Here is a 26463-nt window from a genome sequence, read left to right as displayed (position 1 = left end):
GAGCTATACCCCAAATACTTTAAAACATCTCTAGATTACTTATAACACCTAATACAGAGTAAATGTCAATAGTTGTAAATACAATGTAAATACTAATGCAAAAAGTGGCTTGTATGCAACAAACTGAAGTTTTGCTTTTTGGAACTTTCTGGAATTTTTGTTTTCAACCTGTAGTTGGTTGAATCTGCAGGTGTGGAAACTGTAGAAGCGGAGGGCTGACTGTATACACACAATGAACTATTATTCAGCCTTAAAAAGGGAGGAAAGTCTGACACATGCTATACCACAGATGAACCTTGAAAACATCATGCTAAGTGAAATAAGTCAGACACAAAAGGAAAATATTGTATGGTTCCAATTTGTGAAACATCTGGAAGAGGTAAAATCACAGAGATCAAAAGCAGACCAGAGCTCACCAGCAGCTGAGAGGAGGAGGGATGGGGAGCTATTGCATAATAGTTACAGAGTTTCTGTCTGGGTGGATGCAAAGATTTTGTATGCAGATAATGGTGATGGTTACACATTATGAATGTAATTAATGCTACTGAATTGTACACTTAAAAATGGTTTAAATGGCAAGTTTTATGTTATATATATTTTACCACAATTTAAAAAATTAATCATGTAAGATACCCAAACCCACTGAATTGTGTACTTTATTTTTTGTTTGTTTGTTTTTTATGAGGGAGAGGTAATTGGGTTTATTTATTTATTTGTATTTGGAGGAGGTACTGGGGCTTGAACCCAGGACCTTGTGCATGCTAAGCATGTGCTCTACCACTTGAGCTATATACCCTCTCCCCTGAATTGTGTACTTTAAATGAATGAACTCTGTGGTTTGTGAATTATACCTAAATAAATCTGTTTAAAATTGAATAAATAAACCTGAGGTGGTGTGTGAGATAAAGCAACAGACTGTAAAAGAAGTAAGTCCACAGGCACCCTCATCAAATCAAAGAAATCAGTCAGTAATCTGAAAAGGTAAGAACAATGGGATATTCATGTAAAGAGACAAAAATAATGAAGTATAATGTATGTGGATGCATGCGTTTGCAGTAAGAGCACAAAAAGGTGCATGAAGGATAAATACCATTCCAGGAGGGTGAAACCTCTGAAGGGGAGGGGGAAGAAAGAAGACATGAACTCTAGCTTTATCTGCGATGTATTATTTTCTTGAAAATCAGAAGCACAGATTTCATTATAAATGTGTTAAATCTAGGTACCAGGTACATGGGTATCTGCAACATTATTTTATATATTTAAATTTTTAAAGTATTTTATACTGTAAAGACAAGTATATATCATACTATTTCTCATAAAAAAATAAAAGACCTTTTATAATGATAGTAAAAACATAGACTATTGGGGAATAAACATATTAAGAAGTGAACAGGGACTAATTTTAAGAAAACTTTAAAACAAGAGGGACATCAGAGAAGAATGGAACAGACGGAAAAGTATTTTCTTGGCTAAGACTCAATGTTGTAAATATCCCTCCTAATTTGATGTATAGACTTATTACAAAATTTATCAAAACATCAACAGACAGCTTTAGTTTTTGTTTTGTTTTGAAGTTGATAAAATAATACCAACGTTTACGGAGAAAAGTAAACTTGTAGGAATAGCCAGGGAAATTCTGAAAGACATTTTCAGACAACAATATCAAGATAGTTCTCTCACTAAATGAAATTCTAAGGGATAATACTTGAGGCAGGAGGAAAGTGATCTGAGAGAGAGAGAGAGAGACTGAGGTACAGGAACACGATGTGCTTCTGGGACACGGGTAATAGACTTTTGTCCCAGACTCTGTATTCATGTATCTGTCTAGTCTATGTCCCCAATAGGATGTATATTAGACAAGTCAAACTAGCACATCCAACTCCAGGTTGTCCCCCACAAACACGGCAACTCCATCCTTCAAGTTGCTCGGGTCAGACACCCCGGAGACACCTTGACTTTGCTCTTTCTTTCACACCACACATCAGAAAATCCTATCTTAGTTCTACTTTCATAACCTGGTCTGGATACAACTAGTCCCCACTGTCTTCACAAGCACAATCGCCTCTCACCTCTTTGGTTACAGAAGGCTTTTAATTCGTTTTCCTGTCCTATCCTTGTCCTGCCTCCCAGAGGCCAGTCTCAACAGAGCAGCCTGAGGACCCCCAACTGCTCTGCTCAACTCTACAGGGGATGCCCACTTCACTCGGGGTAGAAGCCAGTTTTACAATGGCGCTGTGGGGTCAGTTCCCCATTATCCCTGTGACCTCCTCTCCTCCCACTCTCCTCTTCACTCACTGGGCTTCAGCTGTACTGGCCTCCTTGCAAGTTCTTAAAAACTCCCTGCACTTTCCCACCTTTTCACTGGCTGTGTTCTGTGTCTAAGGCTGTCGCCCTGGGTATCCCACAAGCCTCAAGTCTTTGTTCCAAAGATTCAAGCCTGCTAAATATTTGTGGAATTATCTGTAGATATATAAACAATGTGGGTAAAGTCAAACAGTGTCTGAAATAATTATGAAACATAATAATGCCTTAGAGGGTTTTCTTTTTTTGAGTGAACTAGAATACCGGAAATCTAAACCCAAGAGAACTAAACTACATGACATTCAGAGCAATCAGTCAGGAGGAATGTAATTAGAGTGAACGTGAGATAAAGGTTCCTGGTTGTATGAAGGAAGCACAGAGGAGATTAATCTTAAATTACGGTAAGTTAAAACTGAATGTTAAATTTTTTGAGAGGCAGACGTAAAGGAGTGCACACAGTATGAACCCATTTATGTAAAGTCAAAAACAAGCACAGCTAACCTAGGGTGACAGCGGTCAGAAGGAGGTTAATGACTAAAAGAAGCACGAGGGGGTTTTGGGGTGCTCTGCGTTGGTTCCAAGGGTTCACGTTGTATAAAATCACTGAGCTCTACACTTATGAGTTATGTTTTTGGGGGTGGTACATATTTTACAGTCCAATAGGTAATCACTAGAAGAATAAAAATACAGTAAATAATGTCCAAATAAGGGTGAGGTGGGGGGGAGTGAAATAAGGAAAAAAAATAAACAACTTAAAGGAAAGTAATAAAGGGAGGACAAAACAGAGAAGGTGGACAAATCGATTCTTATAAAATAAGATGGTTGAAATGAATCAATGTGTAGCAAGAATTATAATGAATGAGAATGAATAAATGACCAATTTTTTAAAATGTTCAAACTAGATTTTTAAAAATTCAGCTGTATCCTGTATACAAGGAACACATGTTAAAAAAAAAAGATATAAAAGGTTGAAATTAAAGCATTGTGAACGATATACCAAGTAAATACTAACCAGAAGAATGCAGGTTAAGTATATTAGCAGAAGACAAAACAGACTTTAAGGCAAAAAGCATTTTTAGAGGTAAAGGGTTAGCGTATAATGATACTAAAGGATTTGGTTCTTTTTTTCTTTCTGAGGTTTTTTTTTGGGGGGGGATTTAATTCTAATTTGCACACTAATAATATGGCCTCAAAAACCGACAGAACTACAAACAGAAATACATAAACACAACCTTTCAATAACTAACAGAATAAACTGACAAAAAATTAGGAAGGATATCAAAGACGTCAACAGCCCCATTAATGAGCATAAGCTAATGAGCACGAATTTCAAGGGACTGGTATCACACAGACTACCTTCCCTAGCCTGAATGCAAGTATATCAGAAACCAACAAACTAGAAAAACGCTTATGTTTAAAAATGGAAAAACTCACTTCTGAGTCAAAGAGAATCAAAATAGGCATGTTTAGAAGCAAACGATAATAAATATATTACATACTAAAACTAACGAGATGGCACACTTGCAGTACTTAAAGGAAATGTATAACCTTGAATATCTATGTTCAAAAGAAGAAAGGCTGGATTAAAAAGCTAAGCTTCAAATAAAGGAAGGAAATAATAAAGATAGGAACAGAGAGCTCTGAGACACAGAATGTACATACAAGAGAGAACTTGGGAGCCATCACTCTAAATTCTGCAGAGATTAAACTCATAATAAAAAATAACACGAGCTGGTGAGAGGGTGTAGCTCAGTGGTAGAGCACGTGCTTAGCGTGCACGAGGTCCTGGGTTCAATCCCCAGTACCTCCATTAAAATAAATAATAATTAACAAATACGTAAATATAAAAATAAAACCTAATTACCTCCCCCCTAAAAAAATAACAAATAACATGAGCAACATTTTAACCACACGTCTGAAAATTTAGATGAAATGGACAAACTCTAAGCGTGGTTAAGTATACATCATATTTTTCAATATGGTTTAAAACATTTCATAATATAAATGTTAACCCTCAGGCTTAAATTGAGTCTACAGCATAACTTAAAAGTCCATACCATTTATAGGCAGAAAACCTTTGTTTTTTAACTTCAAAACTCAGGTGACTGAGCAGAAAAACTGTGGTTTTCTTTTTAAAGCCACACAGAGACAGGAAACCCCACCTGGGTGCGTGAGATGCCTCAAAAGGTGACAACGTTAGCAGGACTGAGCAGCTCAGGTGTCAGGCCAGGGGGAATCAGCAAGTACATGCTCCAAACAGAAAAATGAAGCATTGCTGCTGGTTCCCTCCTGCACCGGGTTCCCAATGCCCACACAGTTTCTTCCCTGCACACTTCACCTTTTTATACAGACCCACATTTTCTTACCTTTCATGTAAATAATAGTAACGGCTAACACTTCCTGGACAGAAGATGTGTCTGGACTTACCAGTGTTCTTTTAACCCTTACAACACCAGCAGGTGCTGTTGTTCCAGTTTTATAAGTGAACAGACTAGTGGAGTAACTGGGTGGAACCAAGGCTCAAGGCCAAATCTACCGGGTGCCTCCCTTCATTCGTCCTTTGAAACACGAAGGCTCCAGGAAGTCATCAACAGAGCACACTGAGTCCCGGGCAGGATCCGTCCCAGACCAGCCCCGGCGGCCCCTGCAAAGCACCCACCTTCTTAATAACATCTCGCAGGGCAAAATACTTCTCCGTGAGGTCCCCGGCCTCGCTCAGGGGGGCGTCATAGTCGTAGCTGGTGGGCTGCGCTTGGTAGGGTGTGTTGGCCCCTAGGAGACAAAAAACATGCCCCTAGTTACTACAGAAGGCCCTCCTCAGGGCAGGGGGTCATGAAAGTTCTTTGGGATTCACAGCTCAGCATTGTGGAAGGGAAAAATAAGAGACACCTTAGAGCCAATTGTTAAGGGACACAGAAGTGGCCCCCGCCAAGCACCTTGGAGTCTACAAACACCTTCCCCGTCCACGGTCTCAGCGAAGCTCACAGCTGCGACCCCAGCAGACAGTCCCACCGCTGGACAGCAGGGCATCTGAAGCTCCCCACAAAACCCACTCAACACCTCACAACCAGTGACAGCAGGCCTTAGGGCGTGACCCACGTGTCTGACCGCTAAACCTGCGGTCTGCAATCTTGTTCATGACCTTGAACTGTGTGGCTGAGAAAGGTCAGTGGTGGACACACTGGGCCAAGGATCAGCCAAAAACAACAGAGGGGTTAGCAGACCAAACAAAGGGAGAGATGACTGCAGACACACAGAGCCCACCGAGATTCAAATAGAACCTTAAGGTCTTGGAAATTTCTGCAAAGAGTCAGGGGCGCACTCATTCCTCCGGCCACCTGGAGTGTTGGCTGCTGACGGCTCTTAGACGGGCCCCTCTCTGGTCTTTGGCCTCATCCGAAAAATTTGGTCCCCAAAGGGCCATCCCAGCTTCAGATCTCCCTTTAGCATCAGCTGAGTCACTCTGAAAACTGCACCATCACCCAACTTCTCCCTCTGCCCAATCCTGACTGTCACGAATGTTGCTCTGGGGAGCACACATCCCAGTAAACTTCCTACTGGGGAATCTCAGAGTCTTTCCCAGGGAACGCGACCCACAACAGGGACTAATACATACTGTTAATTTTGTGTGGGTATAAGAATACTAGAGAAGCGAGTGGCTTTGCAATTACTGTCCAAGGGGCACAGTCCAGATCAGAGGCCCCCAGGCTTGTCACCAGTGATGTTCACAGGCAGGAGGCGGTCTGCAATCTCGGGCAGGCACCCTGTGTCAACACTGAGACAACCAACCCAGGGGTGAGAGTCACATGGAGAGCTGGTTAAAGACACTCCCGAGTCCCACCGGGGATTCTGATTCAGCAAGGCTGGGACGGGATCTAAGACTCTGCATCCCTAAGCCTCCCAGGTAAGGCTGATGCTGCCTTCTGGGGACCAGCAAGGCTCTGCCCCAGCCTTTTCTCTTCTAGTCCAGAGAGCATTTTACAATGCCAGTGTGTGAGTGATTAAAGTTATTCTAGGATAATCATATCCAACCTAATTTCTAAGTAACTGAGGCATGAAATTTGATAGTTCACTACGATTTTGTAATGAATTCCTTCGAGTGACCCCACAGCTCAGAAATGATGGGGCCAGCACCTTGGGAGACCCTCCTGGTGGTGGGGTTGACAGAAGAACGAGGCTGAGGATCAGGTCATTTTGAAAGACCTGAACCACATAACCAATCAAACTGATCCAATCATGTTACTTTTCCCCCATTTATTACTCAGAGGCTGTGGCTACCAGCAGATCTGCCTGCCTCTGGGAACACATATGTCAAAGCACATCCTTTGCTGTGAGATGCAAAGGAAGGTAAAACCACATCCCTTGCGGCAGGGAGCTCACCTTCTCCTCGTGGGCCCTCCCCTAGCTCTAATGTGGCAGTGACCTTAGACTGCGGGCATCCTGGAGGAAGGCAAGGCCTTATTTACCCAAGGCCCTTGCAGAATCAGGTACCAGGAGGAGCTCCAGGAGGGGTTGCGGGGTTGAGCTGAACGAGTGTGACTTTCAGAAACACATTTTACAGGCCAAGGGAACCCAGGCTGGGATGCCGGCCAGGAGGGGAACAAGACAGACTAGAAAACTAAGTCTGTGCCCTGGTTCTACCTGCAGAATCTTTCTCTGGATGTTTCAGGCCATCCAGAGACACGGGGCAGCGTCACAGGCAACCGGTGCTAACTCTAGCCTCCTCTGGCCACGTCAGGGAGGGTGAGGTAGGAAGGCAAGAGAAACAGCAAGACGTCCTGCACGTCTGTGTGAGAAGCAGAGGACGGCCTGGCCCCACAGGAGGCCCTCGCCTGGGCACAGGGTGGTGCACCCACCTGCACAGCAGGGCACCTACCATGGGGAGGACAGGTGATGAGCTGCCCCGGCCAGAGGTTTTCTCCCCTGCTTTCCTCTGGGAGGCCAGCCTGAAGCCCAGACACTAAAAGGGACACAGACTGGCCCTCCCTCACCTCTGCAGAGACACTAGGCAACAGGGCAGGTCAGACAGGCCCACAAACACGGGAGGGGCTGGTTTAGGGGCCGGAACAGAGGCCTTGGGCTGCAAAGCATTATCCAAAGGGCGGTGACCAGCTTTCTAAGGCCCGAGTTCAAGTCGAGGCTCCACTCCTGGCCAGTTGAATGGGAAACACATGGACATTTGTTGGACCCTGTTTTTCTTACCTGTAAAGTGGGCCCATACTCCCCAGCCCAGGTGAGGCTGCTATGAGGACTGAATGGGAAAACAGAGGCAAGAAAGAGACTTTTATTGTTTATGGCGGGGTCAAGGGCAAGGGAGTGGATTAAGGACAACTTCTGTTTTCTGAGTGGTAGTTTTTATACGTCTAAGTTTTAAAAAAGAAGAATGTATTGTCTGCAATAAAATAATAGGATATAGAAAAAAATTGTATCATGAATCGGAAAGGTTAAAAAAAATCAGTCTTTATTCCTGGCTTGGATGACTGGTCGTGGGTCTATGGATGGAAGCTAGGTGGAATCCCCACCTACTGAGTGAAAAAGGCATCACAAAGTTTGAAGTGTTTCTAACGGGAAGACAGACACAGAGATGCTCGAACTTCAGTTACCAACTTCAGCACACACCTATTTTTTAAGAAATGATGGAGTTTGGCAACAGCTCCCTTTCTTGGCTCTAATAACAACAATAATATTAGTAATACTTGGAAGCAAAGTCTTTTCCTTGACTATCCCACCCTGCACAAAAGATGAGCAGTTCAAAGAAGAAACCTCATTAAGAGCCAACAGTACCCAGTTACAGATCCTAGGGGACTGAAGCCCAGTTAGGCCTCCAAAACTCAGTGGGAGGGCATCCTCAGTGATTCACAGAGGAAAATGCAAAGGTGGAGAGAGGTGGGGAATGAGGCTTAGAGAAAGGCCAACATAGGATGCTTTGTCTTTGCAAAAGTCAATGGCAACAAAGAGAATTTTGTCATAATTCTTTCTACCAAAAAAAAAAAAAAGACCATATAAGAATGTAAAATGATGCAGATGCTTTGGAAAACACTACGGCAGTTCCCCTAACTCTAAATGCTGAGTTAGTTACCATATGAACCAGCAATTCCACTCCCAGGTATAAAGCCAAAAGAACTGAACCAGGGATTCAAACAAACACTGAACACACCCGTGTTCATAGCAACATTACTCATAATGGCGAGAAGTGGGGAACGACCCAGACGTACATCAGTGGATGAATGGATACACACAATGTCCACACAGGAGAATATTATTCAGCAACAGAAAGGGATGAAGCACTGACACACGCGACCACGTGGACGGACCTTGAGATTATGCTAAATGAAAAAGGCCAAACACAAAAGACCACGTATTGTATGGTTCAGTTTCTAAGAGATGTCCAGAACAGGCAGACCCATAAAGACAGAATAGACTGGTGACTGCCGAGGGCTGGGAGGAGGGAGAGTGGGGGAGTTCTCGGGTAATGAAGGTTTCTCTCTAGGGGTAATGAAAATGTTATGGACTTAGATGGTGGTAACGACTGCACAACTTTGTGATAACTAAGTACCATGGAATCGTGTGCTCTAAAATCATGAATTTTATGGTATGTGAATTATATCTCAACAAAATATTTTTTAAAAAGAAAGAAAGAAAAAAGACCAGAATATACGAACAAGTACACTATAACTAGGGACTATGACCTGCTCAACTAGCTGGAGTTAACACAAAGTTTCTCCCCAGTACCTCCACCAAAAGTGATAAATAGAGAAACCTAATTACCTCCCCACCAAGAAATTAAAATAAGAATAAAATTTAAAAAATAAAGTTTCTAAATGCACAAATTACGTCCCTTAAAAATTTTTTTTAAAGAAAAGTGATTTTTAAAATTATATAGGCAATTCTTATATATTAAAAACATTTAGGAGAAAACAAAAACAGAAAATAACAGTCATCCGTAAGCAGACCCCCTAAAATCAAACACCAGAAACATTGTAGCATTAGCTTCTATGAGCAGGTAGGTGTTAGGTTGCTCTTACCGTTCCAATAGCCAAAATTGGTGCCCCCCATAAACATGTACCTACGAGGAAATGAGAACAGACAGTACTTCAGTAGGAGCCCGCAGGTATGGGGGACACCCTCCCCTCCGAACCCGAACACTCACAAGTTCACATTCGCCCCTCGGGCAAGCATATCTTGGAGGGAAGAAGCCACCGCTTTGGTACTGACTACTGAATGAGGCTGGCCCCAGTGGTCTAACCAGCCAGTATAGAATTCAGAATTGATCTAAAAAGAGAAAGGACATGGAGTTTAGGACCTTTAAATGCTGGGCTTCCTGGTAACTGCTGCCCTAGGTTCTCCACTGAGGAACAGGTGAGCAGCAGAGCTGTCAATCACTGCTTTACCCAGCGCTGGGGGACCAACAGGGACTTCCCAGAGTTCAGCAGTACCCCAATTCAAGTCTTAGGTGCCGACAACACATGTGTTCCTGAAAAGTTGTACCTGCCTCAAAATTTTGTGAACCAATCCCCAGTTTAAACATGGGAGGAAAGTTGGTTGGGTGAAAGAATCAGATGTTAAAATATTTTCATTAACTAATTCGCTCCGAATTCTCATTTGGTGTGAATCCATATTTTCAGATCTCAGATTGACTTAAAGAGAGGGAGACTTGTCCAGACATTCTGCCAAGCAGGCCCCAAGCACTTCATGTTTCTGTTGGACTTGACCCTGCCAAGCCCTCGGTCTACAGAAGGAAAAAGAGATCTGGACATGTTCTGGGGCTTTCTCGTCTTGGACTCCAGGAAATAGCTCCACCCAGAGTCTGTGAAGGCCGGTTCAGAAGCTAGGCTCAGAAAAGGTTGTTTTGTGTGAAGGTTTGTACACAGGCAGGGCAGCCTGACCTGCTGCAGAGAAGGCACAGGACACAACCCCTGAAACTGGGCGAGTGACAGTGACAATTAAGCACAGAGAGTGATACACTCATGGGCTGGGCACACCTGCCAGGACCTCCACCTCCCAGCCACCTGCCCACATGGAGCCCTGTGACTCCCAGGGCAGCCAGCAAACCCACATCCCCACGTCACTGGTTGCTTGTCAGAAATGCAGAACTTCAGTCCCCATCCAGACCCAACAGATCAACATTTGCTTTTTAGCAAGATTCCCACATGATGTGTGGGCACATCGGAGATGGAGAAGCTCTGTCACAAAGAGCTTTCAAGAAACACAGACCTGAACTCGGGATCCCGGCCCTGCCACTCACCAGCTGTACGACCCCAGGCAAGTGACATGTTGTCTGAGCCTCACTGAAAATGGAGCGATAACACTACTTCTGAGAGCCGTCACGGGGACCAAATGTGGTGAAGCACGCGGAGCCTGACCTCGGCGGGACATTCACCTGAGTTCCCATTCTGTCCCTCCCCCTCTGGTGTAGGTCTCAGGTTCAAGTGGGAACACTGCTTCTGCTGTCACCCGTGTGTCCCTACGGTCCCACCAGCGGCTGACCTCAGACCCGGAGAGACCGAAGCTGCACGCCCACCGCCCACGGCGGGTGGCCGCTCTCCCCCAACAGCGGCCCTGAAGTGAGCACAGGTGGACAGTCTCTCCACATCTAACCCCCGATTCTCACCAAGGGTCCCTTGGGCTCAGTCTTCCTCTGGATTAGGAAAGCATTTGTGATGTTGGTACCTGAAAAATCAGAGAGTGAGAAGAAAGGTCAGTCATGGGGATGCCCAGGTGTTAAATAAAAAGACCCCTCAGTAGGACTTGAGCCCCAGGCCCCCGCCCTTCTGCCTCCCACACGCCCATGGGCCTGGCACACCTCCAGGCTAGCATCAGGCAGAGACTCAGACGGTCCGTCTGACAGATTGTGGGGACCACAGAATGTTGCTTGCTCTGTGACGCTGCCCGTGGCCTCTCCCGGCTGCATTCCCTTGGGAGGTCACCACGTATAGGCCATGTGCTTCCTCTGGCTCCCCAGTGCCTGGACACATGTCTGGTGTGTGTCTCAGTTTACTCGAACATCTGGTTGACCCAGATGCCCCCTACAGGATGGCCCTGCCTTGAACATACTCCCTTGTAGCCACCAAGGCACCACATACATAATAGTGCCACAAATATCAGCCACTTAGTTAGCAAATCAAAGGGATGAATGTGCTTGAATTATGTTTAGCCCCGAATGATGGAGTACACTCTAAATCTGAATTCGTATATCACCAGCCATTCCCGGCCACTTGCTCTCAATTTTTTTCCTCTGAAATATTCCATTAGGATGCCTGGATCTTGTCTTGCTTCCCACGTCTTCTGTTCCCCCGTCCTCCTCCAGGAAGAGAAACGGTTTCTCCAAGGAGAGGTAATGGGCTGCCTTACATCAGTGAAAGAGTGCGTGTGAACAGACTCTCTCCAGCCACAGCAGAGGACCCCCGGCCCCAAACTGCATGATCCAGTTCCCGCAGGGGGTGTCTCAGAGTGGAAAGGACACCAGCCAAGTCTCCAAACAACCCCTTGCTCTTGGACAGACCTTGGGCTTCTCTGGAAGGCCAGCTTTCAGGAGAGAAGGCGCTGTGAAACATTAGGTGGGCTCCAAATGCTGCTCTCGGGAGTCTCTCCCGGGGTCTGGCCCCAGGCAATGCCCCTCTTGCACACGAATGAATGAAGCCACCACAGCCCCACCTGCCCAGGTACGCCGGCCATGCAGCGTCTGTCCTTGAACCCACAGCAGCAATCATGCTGTCATCCCACATACAAATGATGCTTGCAACAAACTTGTCGTCATCTTCAATGTGTTCCTCCCGACAGAAAAGTGCTGTGGTTTCTCATCACTGTGTTGGCAAAGGTGCCAGAGCAGGAGGAAACCAGGCTGCCACTTCCTGTGCAGGTCTCTGTAGATGTGTTACTTCAGCACCGGATGCTCTGAGCAGTGTACCATGTTTCTAGAAACCCCCAACTCACTGGAGCTTTAAAAATGCGACTCCAGCCTTCTGTACATCCTTCTCATGAGAAGGCAGTGCTGGATGTGCATTTTATTCTTCAGACGGGGGAACAGCAGAGTCTCTACGCTACTTGAAGGGCTGGTCTTTTTTTTGGGAGGTGGGGAAGGGGTAATGTTTTATTTTGAAATAATTTCAAACTTATAGAAATGCTCTGAGAACAGTACAAAGAACTCATATTCCCTTCGCCCAGATTCCCCAGTTGTTAACATTTTACCACATTTATTTTATCTGTTTTCCCCTCTCTCTATATAAATATATATATACAGGATGGCCCTTTACCCCTAAATACTTCAGGGTGCATTCACTAAGAGCAAGGGCATTGTTAAAAAATAATAATAATACAATGATAAAAAACAGGAAATTAACATGGACAGAATACTATTATCTAATCTAAAGACTTTATTCGAAGATTTCAATTGTCCCAATAGTGTCCTTTAAAAAAAAAAAAAAGGGAAAAAAGTCCAGGATCATTTTCAGGACAACACTGCACTTAGCTGTCATGTCCATTATGAAAGCTGCTCTCAACTGAAACAAAGATCTCTTAACGTCATCACAGCCGGAAGCATCCCAGCCAGGCTTTCCTGTGTGGGACCTCTGCACCTGACACAGCACGTAACAGGTCAGGCAAGATAAAACCACCTCCAGCCGGTCACAGTTCTCAGAGTGATGCATTATTCAGAAAGAAGCGGAAGTGACAGGCGAGTTCCCTGCACTCCAGGGCTGGCACCAACCTGCTCCGAAGTCCACCGTGGCGTAGAGTCCCTGCAGCGTCCCACACTTTAGGAACCGCTCGTGCGCCCCGTCAGTGGTGAACAGAAGCACTTTCTCACCCAGGTAGGAGCGAAAGTGACTCTGCAGGAAACGCAGGTAAGTGTAATCACAGGCAGAATAGCTGCCGTATTCATTTTCAACCTGCAAATTACAAAAGAGGGCGGGGAAGAAATCAGGAGATGCCAACGTCGTCCCTCGTCCCTCGTCCCTCGAATGCAAAGCTTTTGTTGGGAGATGACAAGGCTTAGTCACTCCCCCAAATATCTCCACCACTCAGTCCTCAAAACTCATTTTCCAAAAAGCAACACAGCATAAAACATACCTTCTATTTACTAACCATCCCCCCAACCCCAGAAATAACAAGCAGAAAACAACCAACATGTTAGTACTTGAACGGTAGTGACATTCTCCCCTATAGCAGATAATGGAAACTTTCAGCATTACATAACTAATACCGTCTCAGGGCAGAAACATTTAGAAAATGAAGAAAAATGAAAAGAAAATGGGAAAATCATCTGTTAATAATTCTGTTACCCAGAGATAACCACTGTAAGCATTTTGGCATGGTCTTCTAGATTCTTACACAAACACATGCACATCTTTGTTTTTCGTTGTTGTTGTTGTTTTGTTTTAGGGCAGGGAGGTAATTCGGTTTATTTATTCATTTTAATGGTGGTCTTGGGGATTGAACCCAGTACCTTGGGCACGCTAAGTGCAAACTCTACCACTGAGCTATATGCTCCCTGCCACGCACATCTTAATTATATACAAATAATACACAGTAATTGTTCTCTGTCCTCAAAACTGGCATCATATTATATGCACCAGTTATAATGTTACCTTTCTCCTTAATACATTCTGCAAAATGTCCCTTGGAATAATCAGGGAAGTTATAAACCATCAATTACTGGGTTCCCTACTGTCAAACGTTCAGGGTGTTTCCCATTTTGCACTCAATAACTGATGTTCTGTTTGTGCTCAGTAGCGACTGTGGTTTTCAATCAGGAGCTATTTTGCCCTCCAGGGGACATCTGTCTGGAGAATTTTGAGGGTGTCAACTAGAGGCGGGTGTGCTGCTGACCTCTAGCGAGCAGAGGACAAGGGAAGCTGCCAAACATCCTACACGGTCAGTCTCCATAACAGAGTTGTCGGATGCAAGCAGCAGTGGTGCTCAGTATGGGAACCCCTGCTCTGAAGCAAGAATTCTCAGTGGGGCAAAGAGCATCCCTAAGTAAGTGAGAACTGATTCTTATAGGATTAAACAAACAAACAAAAAACCTGGGGGTGGGTATAGCTCAGTGGTAGAATGAGTGCTTAGCGTGCACGAGGTCCTGGGTTCAATCCCCAGTATCTCCATTAAAAATATAAATAAAAATAAACCTAATTGCCTCCTTCCTCCCAACACACACACACACAAAATAAGCAATAAATAAAGGGAAATTAAGTTAAAAACTGAAAGTGATTTAGGGAGAAGCAGAGACTGAAAAACCAGGGAAACAGAAGAAAACCTGAGATCAAGAGAAATGAAGAAGACCCCGTTTGTCGTGCTGACACACCCAGTTCCAGCCTTGGAACCTGCACACAGGAAAATAGGCTCCTAAAACCTTAACCTGTACAAATTTATATATAGTAATGTGTGTCTGTTAATCCCAAACTCCTAATCTATCCCCCAACTTTTCCCTCTGGCAACTACAGTTTGTTTTCTATGTCCATGAGTCTATTTCTGGTTTGTAACTAAAATTTGTTCTTTGTTTTTTAAATGGAGGTTCTGGGGATTTAACCCAGGACCTCATGCATGCCAAGCGTGTGCTTCACCACTGAGCTATACCCTCCTCCAGCATTGCCTCTTAAAGAAACAGACAAAAGAGGCTCATGCCTGCTTCACTGCCACATGTAACGTGGGTGGATGGAAACCTCCCCCAGCTGCCCGGGCTCTTCTCCTCCATTACCTGCACGCTGATAATTGGCCCTCCATTCTGGTAGAGGAGGGGTTTCATCTTGGGCAGAAGGACTTTCAACCACTTCTTCACGGACGCAAGGTAATCTGGAAAACAATCAGATTTAACACCATCACACACCTTTCTCTACAAGGAGACACAGCCTGTCACCTGGGGGCTGGCAGCAGAGATCAGATAGACTGGATTCAACAACTACCTTCTGAGATGGGGGGCAACAGTCACTAAATGTCTGATGAAAGTTGTCCTGCCAGGTTGAGCTCTCAGAGGACAGGGACCAGGGGGCCAGGTACCCGTCCCTGCCACTAGGACAAAAAGGCTGCAGCACAGGAGGCATCCACCAACACTTGCCAAATGAAGAAATAGGTGACAGAGTGACGCCTCCTTCTCTCTGTCACAGTAGAGTTTTTTTTTTAAGTTCTTATCAATTATATATTTACAATGTGCAATGGGGAAAACAGAGTACACACTTCATAAAGTTGTCGTAAGGATTAAATGAGATATGTGGAAAGACACTAATGATGCACCAAGAGTGCAAACTGTAAGACTTGCACACCAAGAAGGAAACGCACCTGGAGCATCCTGCACCAGCCTCTTACATGGCAAACTTAAGCCGCGTTAGCTGCTCTTAGGACCAACTTCCTCACCGAGAGAAACCCAGGTCTTCAGGAGATAGAAATGCAGCTAAATAGGACCTTCTGATTGACAAGGGTTTACAGCTAAAATAATTTTTAGTGGTTTAAAAAGACAGGGGGGAATAATCTATCGTTTGCAGATCCTTCTGTAAAAGTAGACAAAGGAATAGAAGGCATCGCAGAAATCCGGTGAAACCCAGTGACACCATTCCAGTGACACCATCCCAGAAACTACATCCGCCATTCTGGTCAGCTGGAAGTTACCCCTGGCCAAGTGATACACTAACAGTGGAGGCAGAGAAAGCATGGAAGTCAACTGGTCAACGGCAATCGGGGCCCAGTGCCAATTCAAAGAGTCACCAGTGTCTCTGTGAGATCCAGTCAAGTCGTTGGTGGAAGCCTTCAGTCCTGCACACTCAGTGTCTGGACAATGACTCACACTCACTCTTTGGCTAAACTTTCAGAAGTGTTCACACAGGGGCACCCCAGCCTCCAAAATCCCCAATCCTTTTGATATAAATTATCTAAGCTTTCTTAAATTCTCTTAAGACATCCAGAACAACTTACCTGGATCAGAAGAACGGAGAACAATAGATTTTTTCTCTAATAGCCAAGCAGGTAATCCTCCCTAGGATAGGGGAAAAAAAGAGAAAAAAAGAGGAAGCCATTAAAAGATCTTGGGGGACACAGAAATTACTATTAACAGTGAGGGAAAAGAAGAAAAGTGTCATGGAGACAGGGTATTTGAACTGGGTTTTCTGGTCTGTACTCAGGGAAACTAGAAATTGTAAACAGTAAAAATAAGATCACTTTGCATGGATGCAACATTTTGACAATCAAAGCCTTTTAGATAGATTACGCCACTTAATCTCACAACTACCCTGGGAGGAGGACAGAGCCCACACCATGAACCGTTTTTGACAGATGAGGAAACTGACTTCCGGGCGTGCGCATCTCTGCCTTCTGACCCTGCCTGTCAAGAGGCCAGCCGAGCCGCACTCACCATGTCCCACTCCGCACAGATGTAGGGTCCAGGCCGCAGGATAACCAGCAGCCCCAGCTTGTGCGCCAGCTGGATAAAATGTTCCACATCGTGGTCCCCGGTGAACAGGTACTGTCCTGGCTTGGGCTCGTGGAAGTTCCAGGCCACATACCTGCCAAGACACACACACAACCCCTTCCTGGGAACAGCTCAAAAATCCAGGTGTCCTATGTTCATTTCCGAACAGTCTGCAGAACTCTAAACCCACAGGACACACAGACATCTGCCTTTGGCAGCCTCTTGGGAAAGAAACCTGGTCTTGAGTTTTCACAGAAGCTACCAAGTGAATCAAACTCGTGGGAGACACTTTTAAGTGTCTGATTCACAAAGAGTGCCCCTTCCTAGTTAATGCTTGACTTTAAAAAAAAAAAAATATATATATATATATATATGGGGGGAGGGTACAGCTTAGTGGCAGAGCTTGAGCTTAGCATGCGTGAGGTCCTGGGTTCAATCCCCAGTACCTCCATTAAATATATAAATAAATAAATAAAAACCTAATTACTTCTGTATTTTTTTTTAAATACAGAGTTACATGGACATGCATTACTATTATGTAAAAATTACATAAGCCTGTGTAAGCCTTAGGAAAAATGAAAATATCTGTGCTAAAGTGATTAACAGTATACTAATTTTTTGAAAAATACTTTTTAATAAAAATGGAAAAATCTCCAACCCCTATGTCGTGCCGATAAAAGATTTTGTCAGGAAGTGCAAGAAGGAGGTAAAATAACAAAACCTCCCACCAGCTCCCCCCGGCATCCTGCAGCAGGAAACACAAATTGAAATATGAAGCCACCCACTGCCATCATAAAGGTCTCTTTGATGACCTCTGGCTTGTGTCCTTTTCCTGCAATACCCTGGTTTTACGGTTCCCTGGAACATACAGTCTTGTTTCAACTTACTGCTGAAACTACAGACAGGTCCAAGTGGCCTTGGAACCAGAATTACAATCGGGATTCTCCCCTAAACTACCTGTCTGGGGAATCTGCCTCTGGGTTTTTTCTCACCCTTTACCTTTGAAAAGTTATCAGCAATCCACATCAGCAGTGCAAAAACCAGAGTGGCCAGCCACCCCAGCTTCCTTCTCACTTAGTCAACTTGCAACAGCAGAAGAGAAGAGATGAGGAGATATAGTTATTGGGGTAATACTGTAACCCTGGGCTACAGAATCACCCCAGCAGAACCACAAAGACAGACGAGGTTTCAGGAATCTACCTAACAAGGCATAACTCCCTAGGAGCTGAGAGAGCTATCGCTGCCTAGAAACACAAATCCCAGCTGGACCTCTGGCCAAAAATACGTGCCTGAGCAAACTGCAGTTTCACCAGTTGTGAATGGGACTGGGGACCTTGGAGAAGGGGTGTCATCCATGTAATGTGCCCTGCACACAGCAAACAATCATTGTTACTTGCTTTCGCCTTTTATTTTTCTTAATGGAGTAGAGTTGATTTACAATGTTGTGTTAGTCTCAGGGGTACAGCAAAGTGATTCAGATATATATATATATGTACATATATATACATACACACACACATATATATGTGTATATATATATATATTCTTTTTCATATTCTTTTCCATTATAGGCTATCACAAAATATTGAATATAGTTCCCTGTGCTCTACACTAGGCCCTTGTTGTTTCCCATTTTCTTTTTTTAGGGGGAGCGGTGGTTAGGTTTACTTATTTATTTATTCTTTTAATGGAGGTACTGGGGATTGAACCCAGGACCTTGTGCATGCTAAGCACCCGCTCTGCCACGAAGCTATACCCTCCCCACCTTGACCTTGCTGTTTACCTATTTTATACATTGTAGTTTGTATTTGCTAATCCCAAACTCCTAATTTATCCCTCCCCTCCTTTCCCCTTTGGTAACCATAAGTTGGTTTTCTATGTGAGCCTCTTTCTGTTTTGTAAAATAAGTTCATTTGTAGATTCCACATATAAGTGATAGCATATATTTGTCTTTCCCCCCTTTGCCTTTTTAAGCTGATATTCATTTTATGATTTCTGGTGACAAAACTCAAGGTTGGAAGAAGCAGCTATTGTCTGAAGAAGGGCCAGTCATGACAAGGTGATCCCGGAACACCAGGCTATGCCGGTCCCTGTTCTGAGCAATAGGACAGCCGCGCTGAGAGATGCAGCCATGCCCCTCCACACCCCTCCCCCAGCCAGGTGTAAGCATCCAGGCTGGGGTGAGCTCAGAGCCCTCCTACTTACATCTGGATGGCGTTCAGCCCAGCCATCTTCATCTTTACCAGCCGGTCCTTCCAGTACATGCGGGGCACGCGGAAGTAGTGGATGCTTCCTGAGATGTAGCGGAACGGCTGGCCATCCTTAAGGAAGCGGTTGTGGCTGTAGTCGATCTCAAACGTCCTCTGGGAGGCGTTCTACAAAGCAAGATAGGACCACGTGAGAACTTGCACCTCCTGCATTTCAGAAGCAGATTTTTTTTTTTTTTAAATTTAAGTACTGTCAGTTACAACGCATCAATTTCAGGTGTCCAGCACAATGGCCCAGTCATGCATATATATACATGTATTTGTTTTCATATTCTTTTTCATTAAAGGTTATTACAAGATATTGAACATAGTTCCCTGTGCTATATACAGCAGAAACTTTTTTTTTTTTTTTTTTTTGTGGAAGCAGATGCTTTGGCAGTGGCAAGTGATTCCCTACCCCTTAAGTTTGTGTATGTGCTGCTGGAGTTAATGTCAGCTTCTGGGCTATAAAACAAACCACGGCTGAGTCAGGGCGAGGAGGACCCCTGTGCAAGATTCCAGAGGACGGCACCAATGTGACAATCAGTGGCTAAGATGCAAAAGTTACGTTCCCAAAGAGAAAACCCTGCTGCAGGTGACTTTTCTTGTGGTGTGGTAAAAACCAGTGTACTGGGGACACTACACACACACACATACACACATCCTGTCCTCTGTGGCTGTGACCTGCCGGAGCACTGAGTGTACTTCAACAGGAATGTCACTGAGCTCAAATAAACAGATGAGCAGTCGGAAGCCCTGAAGCCTCACCCACGGTGACGGAGCATCCCTCTCTAATCCTCCGCCTCTTCATCCATAAACACGCGGGATGTCAGAGTAAACAAAACTGAAGGCAGTATCAGCGACCCAATTTGTGAGCCATGACTGCAATCTGGCACTTTTTTTTTTTTTAATGTCAAAGCTGGCACTTTTTTTAATTGAAGAGAATAGAAAATATCACCATATTGCACATAGTAAAGACAAGTATTATTTTATGAAACTTTTGTTAATATATACATATAAAGAGTTGCATATGGATGGGTGTGTGTGGGGTTGTGATGTAAGATGTTATTTCTAGAAATCAAATCAAATTTCTAGAGACACTGTCTGGACATAAGTTCAGGAGTTGAAATGCTACTGGGATTTGAAAGGAAGACCTCAAAGGGGAGGCTGACTGTGAGGCTGAATAGAACACTGCCCTCTGGTGGTTGGAAAAGGCAGCAACAGATCTCAGACGCCTACAGGACCAGGGCTACAAGAAACCATTTAATTAGTGTCTTTCATTGTTGGTGAGATTCCTTGTGTATCATTAGGCAATTTTTTTAAGGTTTTTTTTTTTTCTTTCATAGCAGCATCACAGTCCATGAGAGCTTTGGGGGCTTCCCTAGAGGCCATATCTGGAAACAACTGTGAGAGTGAGGGTCCTAGATCACACTTGGCCTGAAATCCACCAAGAGAGTTAAAGCATTGTAACTAAAGGTAGACAACTCATCAGATTGCTTAGGGGCAAATGAAAAGCTTTATTGTATGTGAGTTAATAAAGCTAACTCAAAATAAGCAAATAAATAATCTAAGAATCATTTTTAAGAGGCCAGTGTAAATTTGATATCTTTTTATTCTTCTAGTAAACAACACTTTCATTGCCACTCAAAAGCAAGAAACTCACAAAAATATAAAAATTATTTCTTCTACCAGATGCCCCAGTGTATAATTTTGAAAGCATCTCACAGCATGTATGTGATTAAATGTGAAATAAGGATTTCCTACAAGTTCTGTGAGTTCCAAGGTGGCTCATGGGTTGGGCAACTTCTTTGGACAGATATAAAGACAGTAGCAACTCTGGGCAGAACTGGGAAAAGGAAACGGCTGATTGAAGTCCACTTGTCTAGGGGAAGGTGTTCAGAGGAGGAGGAGATGAGACTGGAGAAAAGTGATCCTGGCAGACAGTGGAATTTGGCCTTGGTCCCACACAGCAAAGCATGACCCCTCCATTCAAACAACCTCCAAATCCAGCCCAAATATCAACCTACCAACCATTTACAAATATTACCAAGCACCTACTATGTGCTGAGTAATCACAGAGAGGAAGGACATAGATGTGGCCACAGCCCACATGAGGCTTCTATCTAGCACAGAAGAAACCCAACAGTCAACATAGAGAGGCCCAGATGGTAAAGTGTGGATAAGATCAGCCGGTTGGACACCTTAAACACATACAGTGTTCTTCATCGATAACATCTCAGTACAGCTGGCGGGGAAGGACTAGAGTGGAAGACTGAAGCAGCAACAAATGGCATGTGACGCAAGCCTGGAGAGTGAGGACAAGTTTCCCCAAGGAAGGACCACCTCAAACTGTGGTTCTCAGCCTTGGCCACATCAGAATCACCTGCGCAAGCTTTTAAAAATAGCAAAGTCTGGCCTCATTGCCCATACATTCAGATTTTAATTGCTCTTGGGTGGAGTCCAGGCATTAGCATTTCTTAAAACAGCCCAGATGGTGTAACATGCAGGCAGGGTTGAGAATGACCGGGCTAGGCTAAGCCCTGAGATGAGGAAGAGCCAGCCAAGCAGACGGGTGACACTGGCAGAGGAGACAGTGGGGACTGGCGGAGGGAGGGCAGGGTGCAGCAAAGGAGCAGTGGACCCTCAACACAGAGGAAGCCCCGTGGCAGCCAGAACAGAGGAGACGGGCGGGAGCCAGGCTGGGTGAGCCCTGAAGTCCACGTTCAAGGGCCTGGAGAGCTATGGAGAGCAACTTGAAGAGAAGAATGAGGATCCAACATGTGTTTCCAAACATTCGGCACTCTGGCCTTTTCTTGAAACGGCAATAAAGGATGCAGAGTCACGGACCATGATGGGGGCAGCAGGTGGAATGCACAGGGCTGGGGCTAACCTCAAGAGGCTCCCATTGGCCTCAGGTAGAAAAGTTTGAGCTTTTTTTTTTTTTTAAGAGAGAGAAGTTTGGTGGAGAGGGTGCAGCTTAGTGGTAGAGCGTGTGCTTAGCATGCACAAGGTCCTGGGTTCAATCCCCAGTACCTCCATTAAATATATATATGTATGTATAAAATAAATAAATAAATAATTTTTAAAAATTGATAACAATAAAAGAAAGTTAAAGCTGTATTAGAGAGAGAAGTTAAGAGATACATCAACTGGAATAAAAAAAAAGTGCAAGGCTATTGACACTTGTGAGTTCATAATCATACACAGAGGGGAAAAAAGAATTCACTGGTCACCTTTGGAGATCACTAGAGTAGCAACTCATGACTCCTAAGATGACAAATAAAGGGTATTTCCCTGTCACATAAAAACTATATTTCAGGGTAACCAAAAAGTTGACAATGGAAAATTCTTCACAGAATTTCAGCTGATCAATGCAGATGGAATAACACAATCTGAAAAAACACCCTTTTCTAATACTTAGTGAAATAATGGATTTAAGCTAGAATCATCAATGGATGCTAAAACCGTCAGCAAGGTCGATGGAATTCTACAAAGAAGGGATCAGGCAGATTCTACGTGATCCCTCTGCTCCAGGTCAAGCTCGTAAATCTAGATGTGACTCTCCTGTGGTGATTTAGCAGGAAGTACACAGCCCCGCCCAGAAGCAGCCCTCATTATGGGACTTAAATCTCCATTGAACCTGATTCTCAACAATAATAGCATAAGGAAGCCAGAAGCCGAATCTGAAATGTCGGCATTCTAAAAGTCCAGTGATAGAGTTGTTCTGACAAGTTGACGGTATTAAAATAAAAATAAGATAGAGTATTACTAGAAAATAGAAGTGAACTTAAGAGACATAACAACCTAGTGCAGCACAGGAAGCTGGCCTGGATCCTGATTTTAACAAACTGACAAAAAAAAAAAATGTTGAGAGAGGAATATCTAGTCATAAGCTGGGCATTAGATAGAATTTTTAAACTGCCTTTAATTCTGTTGGGAATAATAATGGCATAATTATACAAAAGAAAAAAATGTCCTCATCTGTTGGAGATACATGGAGGAGTACTGATGGGTGGAGTGACATCTGAGGTTACTGTAGATCAAGATGAAAAAGGGAAAAAAAAAAAAAGTAGAGGGTATGGAAAGCCAAACTGATCACTGCTGAAGCTGGGTAACTGGAATCATGGGCACTGTCTCTCTGTATTTTTTGTTTGTTTTCGTGGGGGGCAGGTAATTAGGTTTATGTATTTATTTTATGGAGGTGCTGGGGATTGAACCCAGGATCTCGTCTATGCTAGGCACACGCTCTACCACTGAGCTATACCCTCCCCAGTCTTTTTTGAAATTTTCCATAATAAAACATTTTTTAAACATGCATTTACCCTTTTCAACAGAATTTTCTCCATGGATATACATACAATTGTGCCTTTAAAAAGTTTCTGCAACACTACTGAAACCAAATGGCACTTCAAAAGAAGGGCTTTTCTTGGTTGTAAGAGAAACAAAAACAAATTCATGAAAAGACTTATAGAAAATTTTCATAGCAGCTCTATTCATAATAGCCCCAAATTGGAAGCAAGACCCAAAAGTCCTCCCTCAACAAGTAAGTGAATAAATACACGATGGCATATCCACACAACAGAAGACTACTCAGCAATAAAAAAAGAAAGAACGACCGATACTTGCAATAACATGGGTACATCTCAAACCTGTCATGCTGACAAATGAAAGAAGCCTTACACAAAAGGTTCACAGTGTATGAGTCCATTTATGTGAAGTCCTGGAACAGGCAAGTCCAATTTATGATGGAAAAAATATCAGAAGAGTTACTGCCTTTGGGAGAGGAGGGGCAGGTACTACTTGGGAAAGGACAGGACGGAACTTCCTGGGGCAATGGTAATGTTCTGTAGCTGAGTCAGGGTTTTGGATTACCAGGTGTATGCATTTGTCAAAACTCACCAAGTGGTGCACTGAGATTGGTGTTATTTCATTGCATGTAAAGTTGACCTCAAAAGGAGAAAAAAAAAACTATAAACAAATACTGACCTCTAGTTAATGATATACACGCTGATTTATTTGAGGGGAACTACACTGATGTCTGTGACTTACTCTGAAACGCACCCAAAAAATAAGATGGATTGATGGACGGAAGGATGGATTGATAGTAATATGTTAATGGTAGAATCTGAATGGTGAGGGTAAAGTTTTTTCAACTCTCTGTATGTGTGACAATTTTTCCTAGTCAAATGTTGACACAAATTACAAAGTTGGGAGCTGGGAGAATTGGAGGAAGGTGGTCAAAAGGCACAAACTTCCAGTTATAAGACAGTAAGTATCAGGGATGTAACGTACAACCTGATGACTATAGGTGGCATGGCTGTGTGATATACAGGAAAGCTGTTAAGAGAGTAAACGCTAAGTGAGTTGTCTTCCATTACATACACATGCTGCATCTTCTTCATCCATTCATCTATTGATGTGCACTTACGATGCTTCCATGTCTTGGCAATTATAAACAATGTTGCTGTTAATAGCGGGGTGTATGCATCTTTTTGAATTAACTCTTAATTTTGTGGCTGGCTTTATTCCTTGATAATTATGTAAGTTTGAAAAGCTAAAGCTCTAAACGTTCTTAGAAACAATGAACAGTACATATACGTAAATTTTTTAAATATGTGTAGTATATTGTGTATATGTATTTATATGCGATACATTGTATATGTGCAGTCAAATTGTAAAAATTCTACCTAATAAAACTGAAAAATGAAAAAAAAAGAGTAAACCCTAAAAGTTCTCATCATAAGGAGAACATTTTTTCCCTTCTCCATTTTTTTCCTTTCCTTTTTATTGTATCTATATGAGAAAATGGGTGTTCATTGAACCTGTTGTGGTCATCATCTCACAATACGTAAATCAAACCATCTCACTGTTCGCCTTAGACTTACACAGTGATACATGTCAATTACTTCTCATCAAAACTGGACAAAAATAAACAAAAAATTTAAAGAGTGAACTGATTAAATAAATTGTGGTTTTTATGGTATGTGACATGAATGGTATGGTACATATGAATACATGTACACACACACAGACACACACACACACAATGAAATATCATGTAGCTCCTGAGTACTGACTCTCTTCTTGCCACGGGAAAGATCTCTGAGACATATAAATGGAAAGTCAAGAGGGGTTTCTTTAAACAAACCTACATCAGCTCCTGTGGCTAGTCCTGTGTCAGCTCCGTATACTTTGTGCTGACAGCGTCTCAACTCAAACTCACATCTCAAGTCTTTGTCCTGCCCCTACGCCACGGGCACCTGCTCGCCCAGGAACCTAGGAGTAGGGGTGGGGGGTGTCCACGCCCCTGGGGGCAGCCCTCAACAAGTTGAGTGGACAAAAGCACTCTCTACTCTTAGGCAGATGATTCTGAAGACATTCTGTGTACTTTCCAAGAGACTCTGGCAGAATGGTCCTGTCACCCAGATGGAACCACAATACCTCTTCCCACCTGTCCCTCGTGGACCACTTTTTAGATCACCAGCACTCAAGCCCTTGTTTTATATTCTCCTTCTGGAGGAACCCAAACTAAGATACTTGGTACCAGGATTGGCCTAACGGCAGATACTTACAATGAGAGTCTGTACCTGGGTTTCTCATTTCCTGTTTGTCACACAGCAGTAAGAACCTTGTAGCTGGTGCGAAGGAGGTGGTGACAGCCCATGGTGTGCAAACACAAACACAGGAACACTCAGGCCCTCACCTGGGCGGGATGGGGAGCAGGCACAGGCAGAGGGGAGGAGTTGGCATCTGTATTAGCTCTTCCCATGGAATGGGGCTGAGGGGCAGGGGTAACTGCTGGTAATTGTAAGGACTGTGAGGTCAGCTGGCTTTTATGAACAGACATGGAAGCTTTGAAGACAGAGGCTAGCTGACAGGCTCACGTCAGCCATCACTTAGGGGGGTTCTTTGAATGTCAGAGGCTTCCGTGGCAATGTTTAAAGAGACCTATAACAGGGGGAGAGCAGCTCAGTGGTAGAGTGCATGCACAAGGTCCTGGGTTCAATCCCTAGTACCTCCACTAAAAAATAAATGAATAAACATAACCCCCACCAAAACTAAAAAAAAAAAAAAAAAAAAATTAAAGAGATCTGTATCTCCTGCCAGGAAGACAATGCTCAGGACTTAATGACGGGTAGGGGACACTGAGAGGGGGTCTTGAGGGGACAGAACGTGAGGCTGGATAGAGGGAAGTTTCCTGACACGGTGCGCTCTCCCGCGACTTGCAAGCTATCATCACAGAAAAGGCACCTCAGCCCAGTCCCTGTGCTGGTGGGACCGGGCTCCTTGGAACCTGGATGTGCTATCTGTCTAACAAGAAGTGAGACGAACATTCCTCTGGAACCCAGAGGAAGGTGGGAGATGGCTCCCAGAGGTGGGAAGGTAAAAACGGTGACCAGACACCCCACCATCTGGCTCTTTTCCCCAGGACAGGCCAGAGGATGTTCCATGCTGTAAGGAACGCAGCAGGGAGGACGGCCCTGGCATCCTCCAGAAGCCCCAGGAGGGCTGTCCTCTGTG

General features: G+C 44.0%; 1 protein-coding gene across 1 annotated transcript in view; it reads right to left on the bottom strand.

Annotated features, from left to right (window-relative positions):
* The window catches only part of LOC102516561 (beta-galactosidase), a 73706-nt gene that overhangs the window by 35504 nt on the left and 11739 nt on the right, over positions 1-26463 (bottom strand). Inside the window, 9 exon segments of the mRNA XM_014563050.2 lie at positions 4961-5073; positions 9327-9367; positions 9452-9573; positions 10913-10971; positions 13007-13187; positions 14996-15090; positions 16204-16264; positions 16640-16790; positions 18902-19071. Coding sequence (XP_014418536.1) covers positions 4961-5073; positions 9327-9367; positions 9452-9573; positions 10913-10971; positions 13007-13187; positions 14996-15090; positions 16204-16264; positions 16640-16790; positions 18902-19071 — 993 coding nt within the window.

Source organism: Camelus ferus, chromosome 17 (genome assembly GCF_009834535.1).
Source record: "Camelus ferus isolate YT-003-E chromosome 17, BCGSAC_Cfer_1.0, whole genome shotgun sequence".
NCBI lineage: Eukaryota > Metazoa > Chordata > Mammalia > Artiodactyla > Camelidae > Camelus > Camelus ferus.
Note: the sequence above shows the minus strand (reverse complement) of the source record. Positions and strands in the feature narration are given on the sequence as shown.